This window comes from Buteo buteo, chromosome 1 (genome assembly GCF_964188355.1).
Source record: "Buteo buteo chromosome 1, bButBut1.hap1.1, whole genome shotgun sequence".
NCBI lineage: Eukaryota > Metazoa > Chordata > Aves > Accipitriformes > Accipitridae > Buteo > Buteo buteo.
Genome location: NC_134171.1, coordinates 32,337,482 through 32,357,528, shown reverse-complemented (window position 1 = coordinate 32,357,528; position 20,047 = coordinate 32,337,482). Strand labels below are relative to the sequence as shown.

At 35.8% G+C, this 20,047-nt stretch overlaps 1 protein-coding gene across 1 annotated transcript in view; it reads left to right on the top strand.

Annotated features, from left to right (window-relative positions):
• SGCZ (sarcoglycan zeta) overlaps nucleotides 1–20,047 on the top strand; it is a 522,780-nt gene that overhangs the window by 377,786 nt on the left and 124,947 nt on the right. Inside the window, exon 3 of the mRNA XM_075026628.1 lies at nucleotides 18,199–18,300. Coding sequence (XP_074882729.1) covers nucleotides 18,199–18,300 — 102 coding nt within the window. The remainder of the gene's footprint in view (nucleotides 1–18,198; nucleotides 18,301–20,047) is intronic.

Genomic DNA, 20,047 nt, shown 5'->3' with positions numbered 1-20,047 from the left:
AGGGCAGAATGGTGTTTACTTGCAGATGACTCACATAACTCCCCCCCCCCCCCTTCCTACTGACTTTTAATTTTGAGAAAGTGTTTATTACTCATTATTTAATGTTCCTGGAAAATTGATTCTCTCTAAATGAACTTAATTTGAAAGTCATGCTACCAAAAGAGAATGCCTGTATTGAAATTTACTTTTTTTTTTTTGCCTCCCTTTTCTTCCTTTTTCCTTTTCCATCGTCATGTTGCTGATGACCTATTATGCAAGTGTACTTTCATATGCATTGCAAATGCATCAGTCCAAAAACTTGCATGTCCCAACAGATGGATTGTTTCATCTTCACTGAAAACTGAAATTTTTGATCCTCTACGTACTTGCAAATAGCTTCTGAACTATAAATATTATCAAAAGAACGATTCCAATTGACTTCATAAGACATCAGATACAATTCCTGCTTCTGATGTGTGTTTGGGGATAATTTATGATTTGTTCTCTTCTTAAGCACATGATGAAGTTAAGAACCTCTTCTTTTAGTATTTTTAATCTACTATTTTATTTGTTTTTCTCATACTGCATCTTCCTTAGTTTTGGGTCCCTCGCTACAGGAAAGACATTGAGGTGCTAGAGCGTATCCAGAGAAGGGCAACAAAACTGGTGAAGGGTCTGGAGCACAAGTCTTATGAAAAGCAGCTGAGGGAAATGGAGTTAATTAGTCCAGAGAAAAGGAGGCTGAGGGGAGACCTTATCATTCTCTACAACTACCTGAAAGGAGATTGTAGCGAGGTAGGTACTGGTCTCTTCTACCAAGTAACTAGTGATAGGATGAGAGGAAATGGTCTCAAGTTGCGGCAGGGGAGATTTAGATTGGATATTAGAAAAAATTTCTTTGCTGAAAGGGTTGTCAGACATTGGAACAGGCTGCCCGAGGAAGTGGTTGAGTCACCATCCCTGGAGGTGTTCAAAAAAGCCGCATAGACATGGCACTTCAGGACATGGTTTATTGGGCATGGTGGTGTTGGGTTGATGGTTGGACTCGATGATCTTAGAGGTCTTTTCCAAACTTAATGAACTGATTTTAAAAATACAGTAAAAATGCATTACCAAAATGAGGCTATTAAATCTCAGATGAGTCTCTCTTACTGGTGGTCATACAGAAAGTTACTAGTAGTGAACTTCAGCAATTTCATGACACTTGTAAGTGAAAGGAAACAACCCAATGAATTAATATTTTTTTTTTAACATTTCAAAGCTGTAAAGATTGTAAGCTCTTAAGGATCTTTTCTTTCTGGTTAAGTCTGTGCACATTATACTGAAGAAGTATAATGTCCACCCCAGACTTCTCTTTCTTCATTCCTAAGGCGCTCTCAGCATATGGAATGAGATACCTGTCTCTTAAGGTGAAGAGAGAAATACCTCTGCTATTTTCCTTCTTCAGATGCTATAGCATGTCCTGTCTGCTAGCAGGAGTGTTTTACCTCCTTTAAATCTCTTCTTTGATGTCTCTAAGGGTCTGTGCTCGTAGACATATTTCTGTACCTTTCTTTTTAGCATTATAGACGCCAATTTTCTTGCTAAAACTGACACTTATCCTGAATCCACATTCTCTGGATAGGCTGTGCTGCATCTGCTGAACTGAATTCATCAGTCAAAGCATGTCACTACCGTCTGGAGAGTTGCCACGTCCCAACTCATCTTTACTGTGTTCAGTCTGTTGTCAGCCCAGTTTCAGGACCTTCTTTCCTTTATCTTCCATCCTGTATCGAAACAAGGACCCTGCTCACCCTCCTCCTGTGAGTGATAAGGAATATGAGTACATGAATGTATGAAAATGTTGATGTGAATAATTTACTGCATGCTCAATTGTACTACAGAACACCTTACATAGGTATTCTCAAAACTGCCTTAGTGTCTTCACAATAAGAAATTATACTTGTTCCATTTCTCTACTACTTCTGCCAAAAAAAGCCCCCCACACACTCCCCTCCATATAGATTTTTCTTGGAATCCAGTAAAACTTTGTCAGTATTTACTGCTGATCAAGACAGTAGTTTTCTCATAATCCTGAAACAGTCAAGGCAAAACACTTGCATAGGTCATAAACCAACTAAGTGTACGTACATTTTGCTGATTAATGAAATCAGCAATAAGTGTTGAAATTGAGATCATATGTTAAATATAATGATTCTGTTTGGATTCAAGGGCAATCACTGAAAATTTAAGTTATATTTCATTCTTCATCCCTTAAAATCTTTCTTCCTTCATATTATTTTTAATTTTATCTTATATTTTTGATTAAAAGCTCTCTGGGAAAATAGGCAGATATGCTGCAATTGCACTTCTGTACTTGCACTTTTCTTTGAAAACAGCAGAATGACAGGAAAAGATTTCCAAAAGCCACCTCTTCCACCCTCTGCCAAAACATAGCTTAAACTGTACATCATTCTTGAGACATGTGTGTCCAAAAAGTTCTTAAAAATCTTTACAGATGGATATTGCACAACCATGTAAAGTCTTTCTGGTCCAGTTCTTAGAGTCAAAATGTTCTACTAATACCCACTTGATTATCAGTTTCTTCATTTTAAGTTCACTGTATATTGTTTAATTGTCAGTGGGCATGAAGACAGTGTTTTCATACTCTAAGATTATTATTGTGTGCCCATTGTTTCATTCTTATGCTGTTATTGGCTTTTTCATTGCTTTGCATCTCATTGATCTCGTGGGCATCTTCCAACTTTCTTCAAACAGCTTGTTTGATTATCTATTCTGGTATAGATCTCATTGTATTTTTGAAAGAGTTCAAGGTAAGTTGATCTTTACTGCCACTGTTTTGCCTTTTAAAAGATAAATACCAATTCTGCCTCTCTAGTCTTCATCTTTACAGTTTGCTCTCATCCATCCATTATGGGCTCTTACAGACTTCATGCTCATAGGCTGTGTAATTGTGAGCCACACAGCAAAAACTAATGTGCTGCAATATGAATGGATCAGTAGATAAAAGCAATTTGTACCAAGAACCCAAAAGTTAGACTATAGGCATGCATATTTATTTGCTTTATGATTAATCTGGTCCCCTGGACCAAACATCCCTGTTACACACGTTGATCAAAGATAGCCAAAAGAAAACTATCCTACAAAATCTTGCTTTCAGGTGTGTAGGCTTCTCCATGTTGCTTTGACAAGTGGCAGAGCATCCTTTCATCCATTTAGTGGAGATGACAGCAGCACACGGGTGTTCTCATGTCCTTTTTCATGGAAGCAAGTCTTATTTTTATTCTTGTTCACTTAGATGTAACACACAGTGCCTGCTGCTTCCTGACTCTGAATTTGGGTATTGGCCAGATAGCAGTTCAGAATGGAAGAAACAGTGTCTTAAATCTTGTGGCAGGAGCAAATGATCAAGTGGACACCATGACAGTAATGACTTCCACCCTCTCAGTTGTTCATTTGTATGAGGAAAGGCAGGGTAAATGATAGAGGATATGCAGAGTTCAGAGTTTGGACAGATGGAAGTGCAAAGTCCTGGGGATGACTGGCAGTAGATGCAGAACTTAGAGATGCAAGGGGGCATAGCTGAGACCCTTGACCATGACCTGGCACTATGACTGCAATATATTGAATCTTCTATGAGACCAAAGAAGTTGATTGGGAAGGAAAGAGGGAAAAGGGGAATCATTAGTAATTAATTAAAAAAAAAAAAAAAAAAAAAGGAGGCACATGAGACAAGCAATTCAAAAAAGCACTGAAAAGGGATACAGCAGCTGAAGGAAGAAAAAGTATATTGAACCATAGGAGGTCTTGGTGTAATATAAAGGAATGCCCTTGGCTAGGATCTGAGGGTATCTGTATAAGCTGGTTACTGACTTTGAGACCTTTAGCCTTTTAAGTGGCACAAGAAGCAGAAGAACACAGGAGGTCTCTGTGGTTTGAGAGCATTCTGTCGGTGCATGTGCACTTGCTGTGGGACTTGCTTGTGCTGCAGATCACACATTGATTGAGACCTTTCTGTTCCTTTTAGAGACTGTTGCTGCACTTTGAACAGATCTTCTGATTTAATTTCATCCAAAAGGAATCCCCTTCACATGCAGAAAAACTGCCCCACAGTCTGAGCCAACATGGAGTAAGTGGGGAAATGAGGGATTGCTGCACTCTACTGCTCTGATCTATGTCACTGCTGTAGACACATTTTAGCTAATAATTTAAGGCTTGCAGATTTTGGGTACCTCAGAATGAAGTTCATTTTACTCAGCTGGCTTGAAAATACCTAGCTTATACAAGTATTCATAAATGTATTCATCCTTTCCCTGTAGGATCTTAATCCTTTATCACTGATGCACCAATTAAAACAGAGAACCAATTTATGTTGACCTTTTAACTAAAGGAGAAATTTTAAAAGAAAAGAAAGCATAAAAAATGTCAATATTCCTCAGTATCTATCAGAAGCCTTTCTTCTCCTTTGGGTAAATTGGTTCATTAAGGAGCTACCATTTCACTATAATTCCTTTTTCACCTTAGGCAGGTCTCCCAGGAAATCTTCTCTAAGAGTCCTTTTACTGAAGTTTGCCTTCTTGAAATACATTGCTTTTAGTTTGAGTTATTTTCCTTCTAATATAACTTTTGAGAATTCTGTCCTTTTGTGACCAATCTTGACTACATTACCAGGTAATCTTCGTATTCTTAGCTGTTTCTTCTCTGTTAATTAGAGGCAAATGTGAAGCAGCCCCTACCTTTGTTACTCCTTTCATGAAAGCATTTCAGGAGATTCCTTTTCAGCCTGTCTCCTGCCACATTCATAAAGGATGTTAGTCAGTAACCTATGTTATCACTGAGGTCTGTGCTCTGGTTTACTCTTCACAAATACATCATCTACTTGGTCCTTCTGGTCTGGGAGGGAAATCCTGAAGTGGCAATGTTTGGGGGGGTTTGGTTGTTTGTTCTTTAAATTTATAAGCTTCCTTTGCAGTCACTGAGCAGTTCTTTCTCCCTTTTGGTCTGAACCTCAGAACAAATGTATTCATCCATGCTCCCTTACTGTCCTTTCTCAGCAAGATGTACTACGTGAATTTGAATTCTTCTATCTCCTTCTCTGCCTAGTTTGTTATATTATTACTGTAATTACAAATGAGTGGAATGAAGTAATAACCAGATGTCTGGTGAGTCTCAAATCTACTCAGACTCACAATTCTTAGTGTTAAGGATGTATAGCTTCTTTTTAGCTAGCACTGGGATGGGTTCTTCATTTGCTATTGGGGACTGGACCATTGGCTGCTTGCCTAATCAGCTGCTTCTCTGGAGTGTCCAGTTCATCCTTCAGTTTGGTACTCCTGCATTCCTTTCCAACTACTTTTTCACTGGAGGTCCTCATGCCTAGCGTGTTATTGATATCCTTTTGGACCATATGGACTTCTCTGCTTCACTACTTTTCTTATGGGTCTTCTACCAGTTTCCTAAAGAATATTTGCAGGGATTCTTTAATTCCTGGTTTCTGCTTTTAGAAGTGTGTAGGTCTGTGTTCCCTGGTTTGAGCACAGAACCTGGATTGAAGAATTCCCCTCCAGGATTCCTGTGTGGACACAATTGCAGGTAGCCACCCTGTATCCACCCTGCATCCTCAGAGCTGTAGACTGAGAAAGATTTGATGACAGAGATGATCCTGATGCTGTGCTTTTAAAGGGCTGAATTGTGATACTAAACTGTGCTTTCTAAAACTCCCTTTTCCAATCAGTCTCTTAAATTGCCCTGTTAAAAAAGTCAGTGACATACTGAACTGTTGATTCGCAAATACATAGCTTTCACTGTCCTTCAGTGATCAGGAGTTTAGCCATACCATAGGAAGTTTGTGATATGTGGGAGCACACTATCATCCCTCAAAATGATGCAGTAAATTTGTTTTTAAGATTTCTCTTGAAATTATTCCCTTTACAAGACTTCTCCCATTTACCAACATAACGGATAACTTCTCAAAATATTTTGCCATGCTGAGCTATCTGCAAGGAGATTAGGTAGGTCCCTTGATCATTGTGGTTATAACACTCCTCAAAAAAGTGAAAGTTATGATTTTTAATCCCTTTGGACTCCAGAGAAGGAACTCAAAGCTATCAGTTAGGAGATGAGTGTTCTATTGAGCAGGCTGTTAGATAAAAGAGGAGTTATTTTCAAGCAACTTTGTGGCATTTCTTACACTTTCATTTCCTTTGCCCTGATAGCAAGAGATGGATCTCTGCAGCAAGCTACTTCGCTCTTAGTCCTATTTATTTTGAGTGTATCAATAGAGCAAGGTGTTGCTTATTGAAAGATGTGTGGTAGCTGTTTCGAGAAACATGCAGTGTTTGTACTGGAATACTAAGTAACATGTATAAACTTAGATACTATAAAGACTGCAATGTTAGATAGTCACACTTCTTGAAAAGTAAAATTCTGCAACTACCAAGTCTGATGCAACAATTTTTCCTCACATTAAAATAATCATTTTTAGTTTTGACAGTAGTAGGTTCCTTTAGACTGTCTTGAAATTGTTTTCTTTAATGCTTTTTGCTACAGTGTGATCAAGGAAGCAGTGTAATAGCTCCCACTTAATGATATTTGTTTTGTTATAAGAAAAGCACACTTTGCTGAATATAAGTGCCAGTCCAGGGAGTTACTGAAGGATGTGCTTGACTGTAGGTACTTCAGTACCTCTGTGGTATGGCTCATGAGGTTATTGTAAGTTAAGTCTTCCTCTGTAACAAATACAGAGTCACACTATGAGAAAACATTTAGGAAGTTACATGTGCCTTAATACACAAGTGTAATATATTAAGAAAACACAGGGTAAGAAAGGACCTTCTGGGTCATTTTGCCTAGTTGTTATCATAACCAACCCTGAGATGAATGAATCCTCACAAAATTGGTAAATTGTATCTTAAAACTTTTTAGGTGGCTTTACTAGCTATTCACCTGCTGTTCCAGAATCCTATTTCTTTGGATTCTGCAATCTAAATCAGGGAATATTTTAAATCTAGGACTCAAATCTGCAGATGAGAGTCCTAACTTGCAAGCATTATCTTAAAATGGTCTTCAGTCTTTTCTGATGGAGCAGTATGGATTTTCTGGTAATATTAAAAGATCTCTTGAGATGAAGAATCTTGGTGTTAAGGGTACTGGTGGGGAATGACTTTATTTTTTTTCCAATAAAATTTTAATTATTTATACAAACTGGATTGTTACTGAGAAGAGAGCAATCATTAGAGTAAGGTGGTTATGACAGTCATCAATAGATTCTAGTTGTCTCAGGCCAAGGAGGAAAAAAAAAAGTTGGCCCTATCAGATACAGGGTAAGTCCTCTAATGAGTACATAAAGGACGAGCTATTTTCCAGCCAGTTTGTGGAATTCAATCTTTAAATTCATTTGTTCTGATAACAAGTATCTGATCTTAAGCATATCATAAATCAGTAACAGAACAATATTGCAAAAAAACCCAGATATGCTGGAATAAACAAGTGAGATAATTTTTCTCTGCTTTGCTATGGTAAGTGTTCACAAGCTGTGCTTGTTCTGTTGTTTTTTTGGTTTTGTTTTTTTGGTTTTTTTTTTTATTCTATTTCTTAGTGAGATGTGGATGAACTAAAGGCAGACTAGGAGCAACAGGAAGTATTAAGATGAAAAGTGACATATAAGGAAAGACAATGAACTGTGATAATTTAGTCTAAGCAATAGTGTATCTGAAGGATAAATGGAAGTAAAACAATTGCATTATATCGTTGGAGGTTCAGGTTATGTATGAAGAAAATACTTCTAACCATAAAGATAGTTTAGGCAGTATAGTAAATTGCCTAAAGAAGATATGGAATTTGCCTTTAAGGAAAAGAACAAAGGAAAACCAAACCATTATGTCAGGAGTAGCTAAGGTATAGCTGATTTTGCTGTGCAAGACAATAGTAGTCTTTTGCAGAACCTCTCAACTAAGCCCACCACTCAATTCAAGACATGCTTTATCATTTTTTAATTGGAATAAATGCTGCTGGAAAGGTTACTCATGTTTGTTTAGCACTTTCTTTCTTTGCTGCCCTGATTTTTCCAGTCTTGTAATGCCCAGTCCGGAATTGCTTAGAAACCATAGTAGAAATGTGAGATGAAACTTGAGTTAAATATGTACTAGGGATGAATGAATATTTTATCGCAGCTTTTTTCATGGAGAATAGGGTTGAAATACTTAATAAAAATCTTATTTTCTGTAATAAACTCCATTGTTTACTTATAAATGAAAATATATGGATTTTGAGGAACTGCCTCATTGTGTAAGTTTAGTTATCTAACATGATTATTCTCTCCTTCTGATTAGCTAGTTTCTTCTGAAATGGTTTTGAAATATTTGTAAGCAGAAATTGGCACGGGCATATATTAGAGTGTAGCAACACAAGATTTGAAATTTGGTTGTGTCAAGATCATTGAAAGGGCAAGGTGCAAAACACAACAAGGACCAAACACATAATTGCACCAACACAACCTATTTTGTGAATGTGACTGAATGAATTACAAAGGATCTCCACCCAAATAATCTTTTTACTTCTCAAAATCTAGGTAATCTAGCATTAGTTCAGTGTAAGGAGTGGAATACGTGAGAAGAGTAGGTCCTAAAAGCTGTAGAGATTCCTAGAGAGACAGCAGAGCCTCTGGTCTAACATTTTAATTACACCTTATGCGTACACAACAAACAGTGGGACTGTACACATTTCTTATTGTTTCTTATAAGTAAATATTTCTTACAGATACATCAGCAGAGGTGACTGTTTTTGTATGTAACATATTTGCTTATTGTCCTCCAATATCAGTGTGCTAGCAATCTGCAGTTTTTCATTGTTCTTTCTGAAGTCAGGCAACCACTTATTTGAAAAATACAATACAAGGATAATGTGTGATTAAAATTTCAGCATGACTAAATTATCTTCAAGATGTTGTGTCAAAATTACAACCAAGCCTCAAAGGCAGGGAAGTAGATTAAATAACCTGTGCAATTTATGTAGAATAAACAAACACACCCACACCCAATAATTTATTATTAGTCTAATTAAAAAATTAGCAGTCTTACCAAAATAGTGTTATTAGTCCAGTTACAGTGATACTAACACTTACCACGCAAAACATGGAATTATTACAGCTTTCTCCTAATAATGATAGAATTAAAAGCAATACACACAAACTTCTGCTATCCAGTCCTTTCTCTGGTGTTATGTTCATCCTTTCTCTGGTGTTAGGTTTGCCCTTTCTGTATATGACATGAGTCATTATCATCCTTTGCCAGGAGCAGTATGGAGTTGGTGGGGGATTCTTCCACCTTGCTCTTGGGTCCCCCTTCAGTTATTTTTACACTTGCTGACACAATTGGATTCCTTGATTTTTATTTTTTTTTTCAGTGCTTAATAAACTCCTTGTTATAGCCACGTGGTGCAATACTCAGCTTATACTGAAATAGTTACTTTTAAAATTTGTTTTCCAGACTGACAATCTATTGAAAAAATGATTTGATCACCTTCTGTAATCAGTTTGATTTCATATATGGAAAGAAAGGGGGGAAAGATGGTGAATAAAGGAATAACGCTTCTGGATTTACCACTTCTCAGTGTTTACCTTCGGATAAGGGTCAGACCTTCTTTACCTCATCTCTCTGTGTTTTCTGTTTCCAGCCTGTTTGCCTATCTCTACCTAGTTCCTAGTGTCCTGTAACTGACTGTACATAGACCAGAAACCCTTCACTAACTCTTACTTAATGATTTTGTTGGCAATTACACAGAAGAAAATTTAGCATTCCCTGACTGTTTTATACTTCCATTCCACCTGCATAAAGTATGGAGTTGTAAGGAGTGTTCTGCATTTTCTGACTCATTAAATATTGATTTTAAGAGGCTGTATTGGGATAGAAATTATTTTTGTTAGTCTGACCACACATTAACTAAGTCACATAATTTTAATTTAAACAGAACATTGAATAAAATGGTAGAGCAGAGAACATTCATCCAAATAAAGAAAAGAATATTTCCTGTCCAAAAGTTTGAGATGTTGGGTATAAGGTTGTTCATTTCTATACTATTTGGTCTAGAGTTCATAACCTTCTCACCACATAGTTTCTGTAGGAATTGCAGGTGTTCAATGGGTCTGAAAATCTTGTCTTTATTGTTTAAATTACTGAATGTCAGATATTTAGAGGGAGATGAATTGCATACTTAGATTCTATATTTTTCCTATTTTATTAATTATGTTTGTTTTAAGAACATACAAATAAATTTATTGTAAAAAAAACCAACAGCAACAGCAACAACGACAAAAAAAAACAAACCAAAAAACCCCCGGTAATACTAAACATAAGAGTTCGAGGAAGATCATACCTTAATCTGGAATAGTTTATGAGTACAGATCACATAGAATTCTGCCTTTTTCACTTGATATTAAAGGACACATTTATGTATGAATGGAAAATAACATAACTAGCCAGACCTGGGAATAAAATCAAACTTTAAAGTGTGAATGATGCATTTGATCTTATTGTCTGTTCTGGATAAGTATATATTTTCTATTAATATATGCACATATAGACTCTTATTTTCATTTCAAGATTACTTTTATAATCGAAGAAGCCAGGCCATGCTCCACACATTCAAAAACCATTCTAAAGGACAGAATATATTCAGGGTATTCTAATTCCACTTAGTTTGGGTCGTAGTCTGACTTTTCTTTCTTTATAACAGCTTTTCCACTTAAAATCTCATTGTGGGTACTGAATTTCCACAGATTATATTTTTCCTTAGTGTGTATCCCTTTAAACATTGCTGCACTGTACTATAGTAACTTCTTCCCCAGCTTTTCCCTGGTATCTTCACAGTGTCAGCTGTTATTTTCAGCAGATGGATGAAGGCAGATGTTTCCATCAATCCAGATTTTTGCCATTCCAATGTGTTTTCCTGGATATCTTTCTATCATTTTACCTTTATTTTTGGCTACTGAAATTCTTTCCTGGTAATCCAGGAAAATACACTCTATTTTCATTGCTGATACCACTACCCTTTTTGTTTATGCAGGACTGTAGCTACCTACAGTTTTTCTTTCGATTGTACATCAATAACCATGTCCAAGCACCATTTTTCTCCAGCTGGAATTATGCTCCAACTCTGTTTATGAAATCTAGGTTTTTCTGTGTGTGAACACAATACAAATAATTTCCCCTGTCATCTTCCTCCCAACCTTTTGCGTATTTCTTTCATTTTATCAATAACGTAGCTGCTAATGTCTTTCATCTTCCTAATCATCCCCATCACTGTCCCTCTACATTATCTGCTTTTTGTGCCATCATATCAAATTCAGTATTCTTTTGCCATCTTCAGTATAATACAACACTGTTTCATTGCTTCAACCACCTATCTTCTGATGTCTTACTCTCTTTTTTTTTTCCTTTTACATAGCATCTTTGTACACCTACAGAGGTTTCATCTGTGCTCTTTCATAGCAGTGCAACCACATCATCTGGTTTCCTTTTCATGTTTAGCCTCTGCTATGATGCCTACAAGGCAACAGGCAGTAAATGCTTATTAATTTATAGAACACTGTCTTTAGGCACTTTGTTTAAATGCTACTTCCCCCCCCCCCCCCCGCCTCCATGTTTTGTGCAGTGCTTCCCTCTTTGGACTGTGAGCTTTTGGAGACAGAATCTCAGTTTAAATATATACTCAGAAAACAAGCAGAATATCACATCTAACAACAAAACTTTTGAAAAACTTGAATATTATTGATAATAATGGATTTCCTGGCCCACCAACTACTTTGTTGTTCCTGCTTTAAAGTACTGAAACAGATATTTGGTGTATTTTATTATTGAGGAAAACAGGAAAAACACCATGCAAAACTGAAATACAAAATGCTGTTTATTCATGTTTTAGCCAATTCAGATTAACCAACACTTCAGTTTACTTTTCGCTCTGCTTGTGGATGCAAGTTCAAGTATTTGATCCTAACAAAAAAGCTTGCATTTTAGTTAGCAGTGTCCTTTGCTGACTTCTAACTGCCCGCTTTGTGAGTCGTATGACAAATTATTGGAGGATCTAGCAGAACTCTGTTCTCAACTCACTTAATGAGATTTTTAATTCCTGAACTGCAGTATCACAGTCTCCTACGTCATCTCTTCAGACAAAGGAATTTTGAATTCTGTTATCTTAAGTAGGAATTGTAGTTGTGTTCTTCATTTTCACGTCTTTCACATAGCAGTACTACCCATAGATTTACAGGCTTTTGTAATAGTAAAGGTATGGATTTGATCCAAATCTCATGCAAAGAGGTTTTATTTCATCTAGGCTGAGTGAGTTATAAGATTTAGTTACTGTCCTCCAGATGAAATGTTATTTCCGATTGAAATAGTCTGTGGCTTAGCCTCAAACTTGCCCTTTCTATAGCTTAAAGGTCTTCCAAACCAGTACTGCCAATCCTGTCCTAAGTCCTCAGTTCTTGGTATGTATGGCACAGAGATCTGGTTATCATGAAGATTGCTAACCTTGTTCTTGCACGCTTCATGTTTATCAGCAGTTTGTATAGAATTTCTTATCTACTTGTTCCTTAGAATGCCTTAGTGTTTAAATAATTAAAAAAGAGAGGGAGAGAGAGAGAGAAAGGAAAGCACAACGCAGCATATTTCATTATATAGCAATATATGTGGTCCAGGATTAGTTAGGATAGACTGTAGTTTTAGACAACCTCCTGACTTGCTTAGAAGTATTCTTAGTTCTGTCATATGCTTTTCTATTTGTAGTTATCATAAAACATGCTGCTTTAATAGTTTATTGGGCAGAAATAGAACATACAAAGTAGTACACCCTTGTAGAATTTTCAGCCCATTGTCAAGGATTAACTCAATCTTTTAAAGACCATCCTCTCTCTTTAAATACAGTGTGAATTAACTTCGGACTTTCTTATACACCATTTACAGGGCCATCTGAGAACATTAATCTCTGCCTATCTATACACAGGTCAAAGCTTGAAAAAGTTGTGAACGTCAGTATTGGTTGCTTGATTCACAAAACTTTTTTTTTTTTTTTTAATATACTCTGATTCAAAGTTATAATCTCTTTACCAGATATTTATTATAAGTATAGCTTGAGTCTTCATCGACTTTAATATAGTGTTCAAATTCAATAAAACTATTCCTAGATTGCTGCAGTTATAAGACAAGCAACAGCATAAAATAAATGTTTAATTTTCCTATTTTACGGTTTTTAGCTGTTTGTTTGAATTTCTAGTGTTCATAACTGAAATGTAATGTAATCTAAAAATGCCATAAAATATTGATAGTGATGATTTTATTATTATTATTTAATAATATCTGTACAATAGGTATATTTATGGGTGTAAACATGAGGGGGTTGGTTTTTCTTAGTGTCATAGGTAGGGAAAAGAATAAAATAAGTGAGGCAGGGTCGCTGTTAGTTTGTTTTATCTTCTTACATGGGAAAAAGGGAAAGTTATACATGGAATAACAATCTGAAAATAATCATAAATTTTAAATAACAATGAAAAAGAAATAAAGTGATGCAAAGACAATCATTCACCACCTACCACAAACAGACTGATGCCCAGCCAGTCTCCACGGAGTGGCCACCTTGAAAGACAATCCCATTCTCCCCCAGACTTCTTCCCCTACCACCACTTTTTATTGCTGAGCATAATGTTACAGGTATGGAATATCCCTTTGGCCAGGTTGGGTCAGTTGTCTTGGCTGTGTCCTCTCCCAACTCCTTGCCCATCCCCACTTTACTTACTGTGGGGCAGAGAGGGGAAAAGAGAGAAAGGCTTGACACTGTGAAGCACAGTTCAGCAAGAGCGAAATCACTGGTGTGTTATGAGCACTCTTTTAGCTAAAACTCCAAAGCACAGCACCATATAGGCTGCGATGAAGAGAGCTAACTCTGTCCCAGCCAGTCCTAGTAGGTGAACTTAGCATTTACTTACTGTAAGAAAGTACTGGTATAGTTCATTGAAGTGTATTTTTGCACTTGAATAAAATCAAATCACACCAAAATGATAATCTGTGTATTTATTGCCTGGAAAGCCTAACGTAATCTAGGCAGTTTATTTGGAAGATTAGCAGAAGGAATGCCTAAAATTAATTATGCTAATAATATTAAATCAAAATCATATCTACAGGAAGATGCAAGTATGTTTTAAGATAGAATTCTTCTGTGGTTCTGTTTTAAGTTCTTTTATATTAATTTTCATCTTTCTGGCAGAGCTCCAAAGTTGAAGTGATCTTCATGGTCATAAGTGCATTAAATGAGCCAAGAAGACTGGACCTTCCTCTGATTAATTTTTTCAATCCTAATAACTTTTTAACCATGTTATGTTACATCTGAAAACCCTTGAATTTTTCTCTACAACAGCATAGTTCTAACTCAATGAAACAAGAAACTCTTCTTATTCCCACTCCTCTTTAAACTGGTGAGTTATTGATGAAGAAAATGTTCTGGGCAGTGATTCTTTGAATAAAGAGAGCCTCATTAAGCATGTTGTAGTACATGTCTGACTATTTTCTTTATTTTACTATTCAGTCTTATTTCATGTCAGTCATTACACACTTCAGGAAATTACTTTCTGGGAGATTATTGCATTTATCAAACAATTAAGGTCACAGTCACCCTATTTCAGTTTTATATCTTATAACACCATTTGTGGTTTACACGCCAGAATGTAGGTCTGTCTTCTTGTATTGAATATGTAATTTTACTGAAACTAGAGTGCTCCGGTCTGTCCAGAGTCTGTCTGCATTCAAACTGTTGGACTCTGGTAGGTGGGTAGCTCACTATTGAAAAACTAAAGAATGAAGTCTTAGAAATGTCACTCAGAAAAAGGGAAGCCCTTATGGATGTAGTAGGCTCTGTCGTTTGTTTCTGAGAGGCAGCTTAAACTTGCTATATAAATTAACTTCCCAGTGCTGAAAATAAACAGAAAAAATATGGTAAGTACCAAAAATTAGTGAACAAATTAATTTCTGTGCTTCAGTTTCCTTTCAGTAACATAAGAACAGTATCACTTCATATAAAGCCACTGAAAGTATTTTGAAAATTAATTAGTAGTTGTGAAGAACTGTGTAACTTCAGTAATAAACACTTATGAGAACAGAAGCCAAGAGGGAAACTGACAGTACTGTCTTCAAAGCAGGGTTTTAACAGAGTATAATGAATGCAGAGCAAAGAAAATAATGAGGCGAAAACAAAATAGCGAGTAGCTGCTGATTAAGAGTAGTGCCAACCTTGTGTGGAATTAGCTGGGATTCAGGAGGGTAAATATTACGTACAGTTATAGACTTTATCATACACATACATGCAAGATGGAACAGATGCAATTTTCCTAGGCAACCTTAATTTCAGCATTTCCAGTTTTCTGGAAGTTTGACTGTGTTTTTTCACCATGGTGTTTTTTGTTTTGTTTTGTTTTTCAGTTTTATTGTGAATATTATTTTGTGCCTGTCAGTGAAAAACATTACACAGAAGCAGGTAAATTAACATATTGAATTTGCCTTTTCAGTTAGAAAATTTGTTTATATCCAAATCAATAAATCGGTACCCAATTCTTGTTGAGTATTTATTCACTGCCAAAAATATAGCATGGTTGTTGTCTTTGCTCAGGTTATTCTTTCCTATTAGGATTTTATATGCTGTTACTACAGCTTATATAGAAAAATAAGATTGCTGAAATTCAGAGTTAATGTGTATTAATGCAGATTGCACATTCAAAAGCACAGTCTAATTTCTTCATCTTACTTCCTTTTCAAAAATAGGCACTACTGTCTCATATTGCACTCTGTTAGAAAGCCTACAAATGCCTGAGGTTTTATATCTGAAAATATTTGTATAGACATCTCATCTTGATTTAAAAAAATATTTTAAAATAAAACATCACCTCTTTAAGAACATTATTTGATAATTCAGCTGTCACAGCATGCTGGTTTTGGCTGGGTTACAGTTAATTTTCTTCATAGTAGCTAGTATGGGTCTCTGTTCTGGATTTGTGCTGAAAACAGTGTTGGTAACACAGGGATGTTTTTGTAATTGCCGAGCAGCGCTTACACAGAGCCAAGGCCTTTTCTGCTTCTCCCACCACCCCACCAGTGACAAGGCTGCAGGGGGGCACAAGAAGTTGGGAGGGGACACAGCTGGGACAGCTGACCCCAACTGACCAAAGGGATATTCCAGACCATATGACGTCATGCTCAGCGTATAAAGCTGGGGGAAGGAGAAGGAAGGGGGGATGTTTGGAGTGATGCTGTTTGTCTTCCCAAGTCACCGTTAGGTGTGATGGAGCCCTGCTTTCCTGGAGATGGCTGAACACCTGCCTGCTTATGGGACATATGAATGAATTCCTTGGTTTGCTTTTCTTGCGTGTGTGGCTTTTGCTTTCCCTATCAAACTGTCTTTATCTCAGCCCCCAAGTTTTCTCACTTTTACCCTTCTGATTCTCTCCCCCATCCCACTGTGAGGGAGTGACCGAGGGGCTGCGTGGTGCTTAGTTGCCAGCTGCGGTTAAACCACGAAACATAGTTTGAATACAAATAGCACTTTTTCTAGCAAAAAGGCAGTTCTTGGCTTTATGTAATCAGTTACAACTTTTGCTAAGCATTATATGGACTATTACAGAGTCTGTAAATTTCTCTTGGTGACATATTACTTTAACAAGTATATTCTATATTATAGATAGCCTTAGCAATAGCTTTTGTTATTCCACATTTTCTCTACTTTAGAAAGGAGTTATGTTTATTTTTCTGACTCTGGTAGTTTCTGGTTTTGTAGTCATAGGAATCTAGGCTTCTAGTCCTATAACTGACATTTGAAGGCATGACTCCCAACGGTATGTTCTTTGCCAGTCTGTCATAGTGTGGACAGCCATCTATCACTATATCCTTGTTGTGTTTGGGAAATGATACCAGCTGAATTGCATTGTATAAAATGTAATTCTTTTTGATGTCTTAAAGAATTAACATTTTCACAGTCTTGCCTCAGATGTGGATGCAGTTGTGTCAGTTAAATATCTGTTGTATTCATATAATTGTTTGTTTTAGAAAGGGAATAGCTATAGTTATATAGCAGCTACAGAATCTGTAGATAAGTATAGTGGTGTTTAATTCAGTGAGCTCTTCCAGCTTCAGCTATAGCAGTTGGGGACACTGTTCTCCAGCTGTTTACGACTGCCCAGCAAGTGGAAGTTACTTGTTTCACAATTCAGCCAAGAGTGCAGAAATGCAAGTTCTCATTGTTCTGCTACACTAGAGTCAGCAATGGCTTCAAAACATTTAATCAGCAATTAGGTTAAATTTGTGAGTTTTGCACTTAAGTGGATCAAGTTGAATTCCACTGGCTGTACAGTGAAGAATTATCTTCTGTCAGGAATATAGTAATAAGCATCCAGGGATAAAAAGTCTTGAATTTCTATCAGTGTGCAAAAATGACCTTATCTCTTAAGTATTGAGAGGTTTCATTTTTTTTCCTGTAAGAATACAGCTGAAGCCTTATTATGCCACTTTTCTATGCTTATATTATATTTAACATTGAATCATTTTGTTTGCTTGTTTCATCCACACTTTCCTATTTCTATTCAGATAAATTAAAACAAAGAAACAAAAATAACCCTCAGCATTTTTTAAGTTCTTTTCACCATCAACATGCTTTTAGGAGTGATGAGCAACTATTAATAAAAATCCCTTTTTCTTTCTTCCTAGAGGATATTTTCCTATTTTAATTGCTGGAAAAAGCAAAAACAGTTGAGTCAAGACATAACAATGACATAAACATTTTTTCTAATATTTCACTACATAAAAGTAATAGATTGCTTTACCAAATGTTATATGTATTTTTAGAGATAATTAACTAATTGTTTTACTTAGCAGTTGTAATTCAAGATGTAGCTTCACCTCTACAGTAAAGGAATACTTATGATCTACATTTGGACCCTTGCACTAGGTGCATCCAAGGAATAATGTATGCAGTTCGCATCAGGCTGAATAGTTAAATACCTCAATCCTAGGCGAGGCTTTGCCTATAAATCCCCCCCAATCTAGCTCCTGTCCAAGATCATCAGGAGACCTGGGGACAGTGGGACAGCACTCATTATTTTTAGGTATTAGGTCAGCTACTGTGTTCTTTTTAGCTTATTCTGGATAAGGTTATTTCCTAAAGTGAATATATATATATTATTGATTGTAGGATGGAATGGGGAATTTGAGAGTCACTAAAAAAGGAATACGACTTGAAGGAATATCTGAATTTCTACTTCCACTATATGTGAAAGAAATCCATTCCCGAAAGGTAGGTGTTTTTCATCATTTTTTTTTAATTTACAGCTAATATAAATTAATCTCTTCAGTCTCAAACTACAAAGTTTAATTCTTACACCTTCTAAATTAGCAATCAGTAGAGGTTTGCTTTGAGAATACCTTAACAGCGAAAGCTTCCTTCATGTCAAAAATTATTTCTTTTTTTTTTTTTCTGAAACCTTATTTGTCTCTTAAAAGAAATGTCTTATCCTAAAGAAAGGAGATTCAAAGCATGTATGTTTTATACTTCAAATGACCCCAGCACTGGGAATGGAACATTTGACTCCTCATTTGATGTGAACTCCAGAAAAACAAGATTGGTGATATGCGCAAAATGCAGTGAAATAAGGAATGGTTTTGTATATGCCTCAGTTCTTTCTGATATTAGCTAGTGTGATTTCTTTTTTTCTTCCTTCATTTCTTTTTTTTTTTTTTTCCTCATTATGCTAAACTGCATAATGTCTCTAGGATTTAATTTTTCAAAGCAAACCATTTTTAATGTTGCTTAAATGTAATTGTTTTATCATATAGCAGCCAGTTGTTACAAAGGAATAAAGAAAATCAAAATATTATGTAGTCAGAAATTCAGTGTAGCTCATTTAAATTCATTCATTTTGATTCAATCATGCTATTTGTATTAACGTTGTCAATTAATTAAAAAAAAATAATGCTGGAAATCTCTTAAGTTCTTTTTACCATGCAAGTGATAACCTATGGTCAGAGAGGACTGTTACAATGGTTTTCAGTCAATCATCTGCAAAGAATTTTAATATGCATACTGCAAAAGTTGACAGGAGTGAAAAGTGGTTTTACCCTAAATGCCTTTGTGGAAAATTCTTTCTGTTGAAGTCTTCTGTGTATATAAAAAAAAGACTCAAGTACATTCATAAATGAGATCATAACAGCTTCCTGTTTCTCTTAATTAGTTTACTCTTGTGTTAAATAAATGTGTGAGGTAGTCTCTTTGTCCTCTTTTTTGGTAAAAATAAGATCTTTCCATGTTTAACAGAGTAGCAATATTGTCCTAGGTAATTAAAAATTCTATAATAATTAAGTAACCGTATATTCCCCAACAATGTTGGATTTTGATCGCTTCATTGAACAAATATTCTTTTACTTTTCAACTCGTCATACATACAATTTGTTACAAAATCTTGTTCATAATGTTTCTTTTATAATAGAAGCTAAAAAATATTAATACCTAAGATAAATCTATAATCAAACATTTGGTAATAACTTATTTCTAAATAAATGCAAATATCATAGCTTTGATACTGATCAGAATTTTGAGGGGGACACACACACACAATGGAACAGTCAATGCATAAGTACATAAATGACCATTGAAGTACCAAACACTGCTACCAAGAGTAAATCAATAGGGCCAGATTCTGCCTTCTAAAATTGGAAAAGCATCCACAAAAAGGCATTTTGGCTGTGGGTTTATTTTTTCCTATATCACCTTGCCATGGAAAGTTGTGAGAAGCTCTAAAGTAGTTTCTGTAATCTTCTATTTTCTTTAGAATTTTGAAACTCTAACATTCTTTAAATTAACTAGAACACTTTGTCTTTTATCTATATCTAAATATTTTAAGGGTTCTGTTAGACCTTAATATCTAGTACAACAAATCCATTTAAAATCATGCCTAAAGCATGAACCACTTTAGTATGAATATTCCAACATGTAAACTTTATGAAATTGGTGTAAAATTTCCAGGCTGTATAACCTTTCAGGGAGC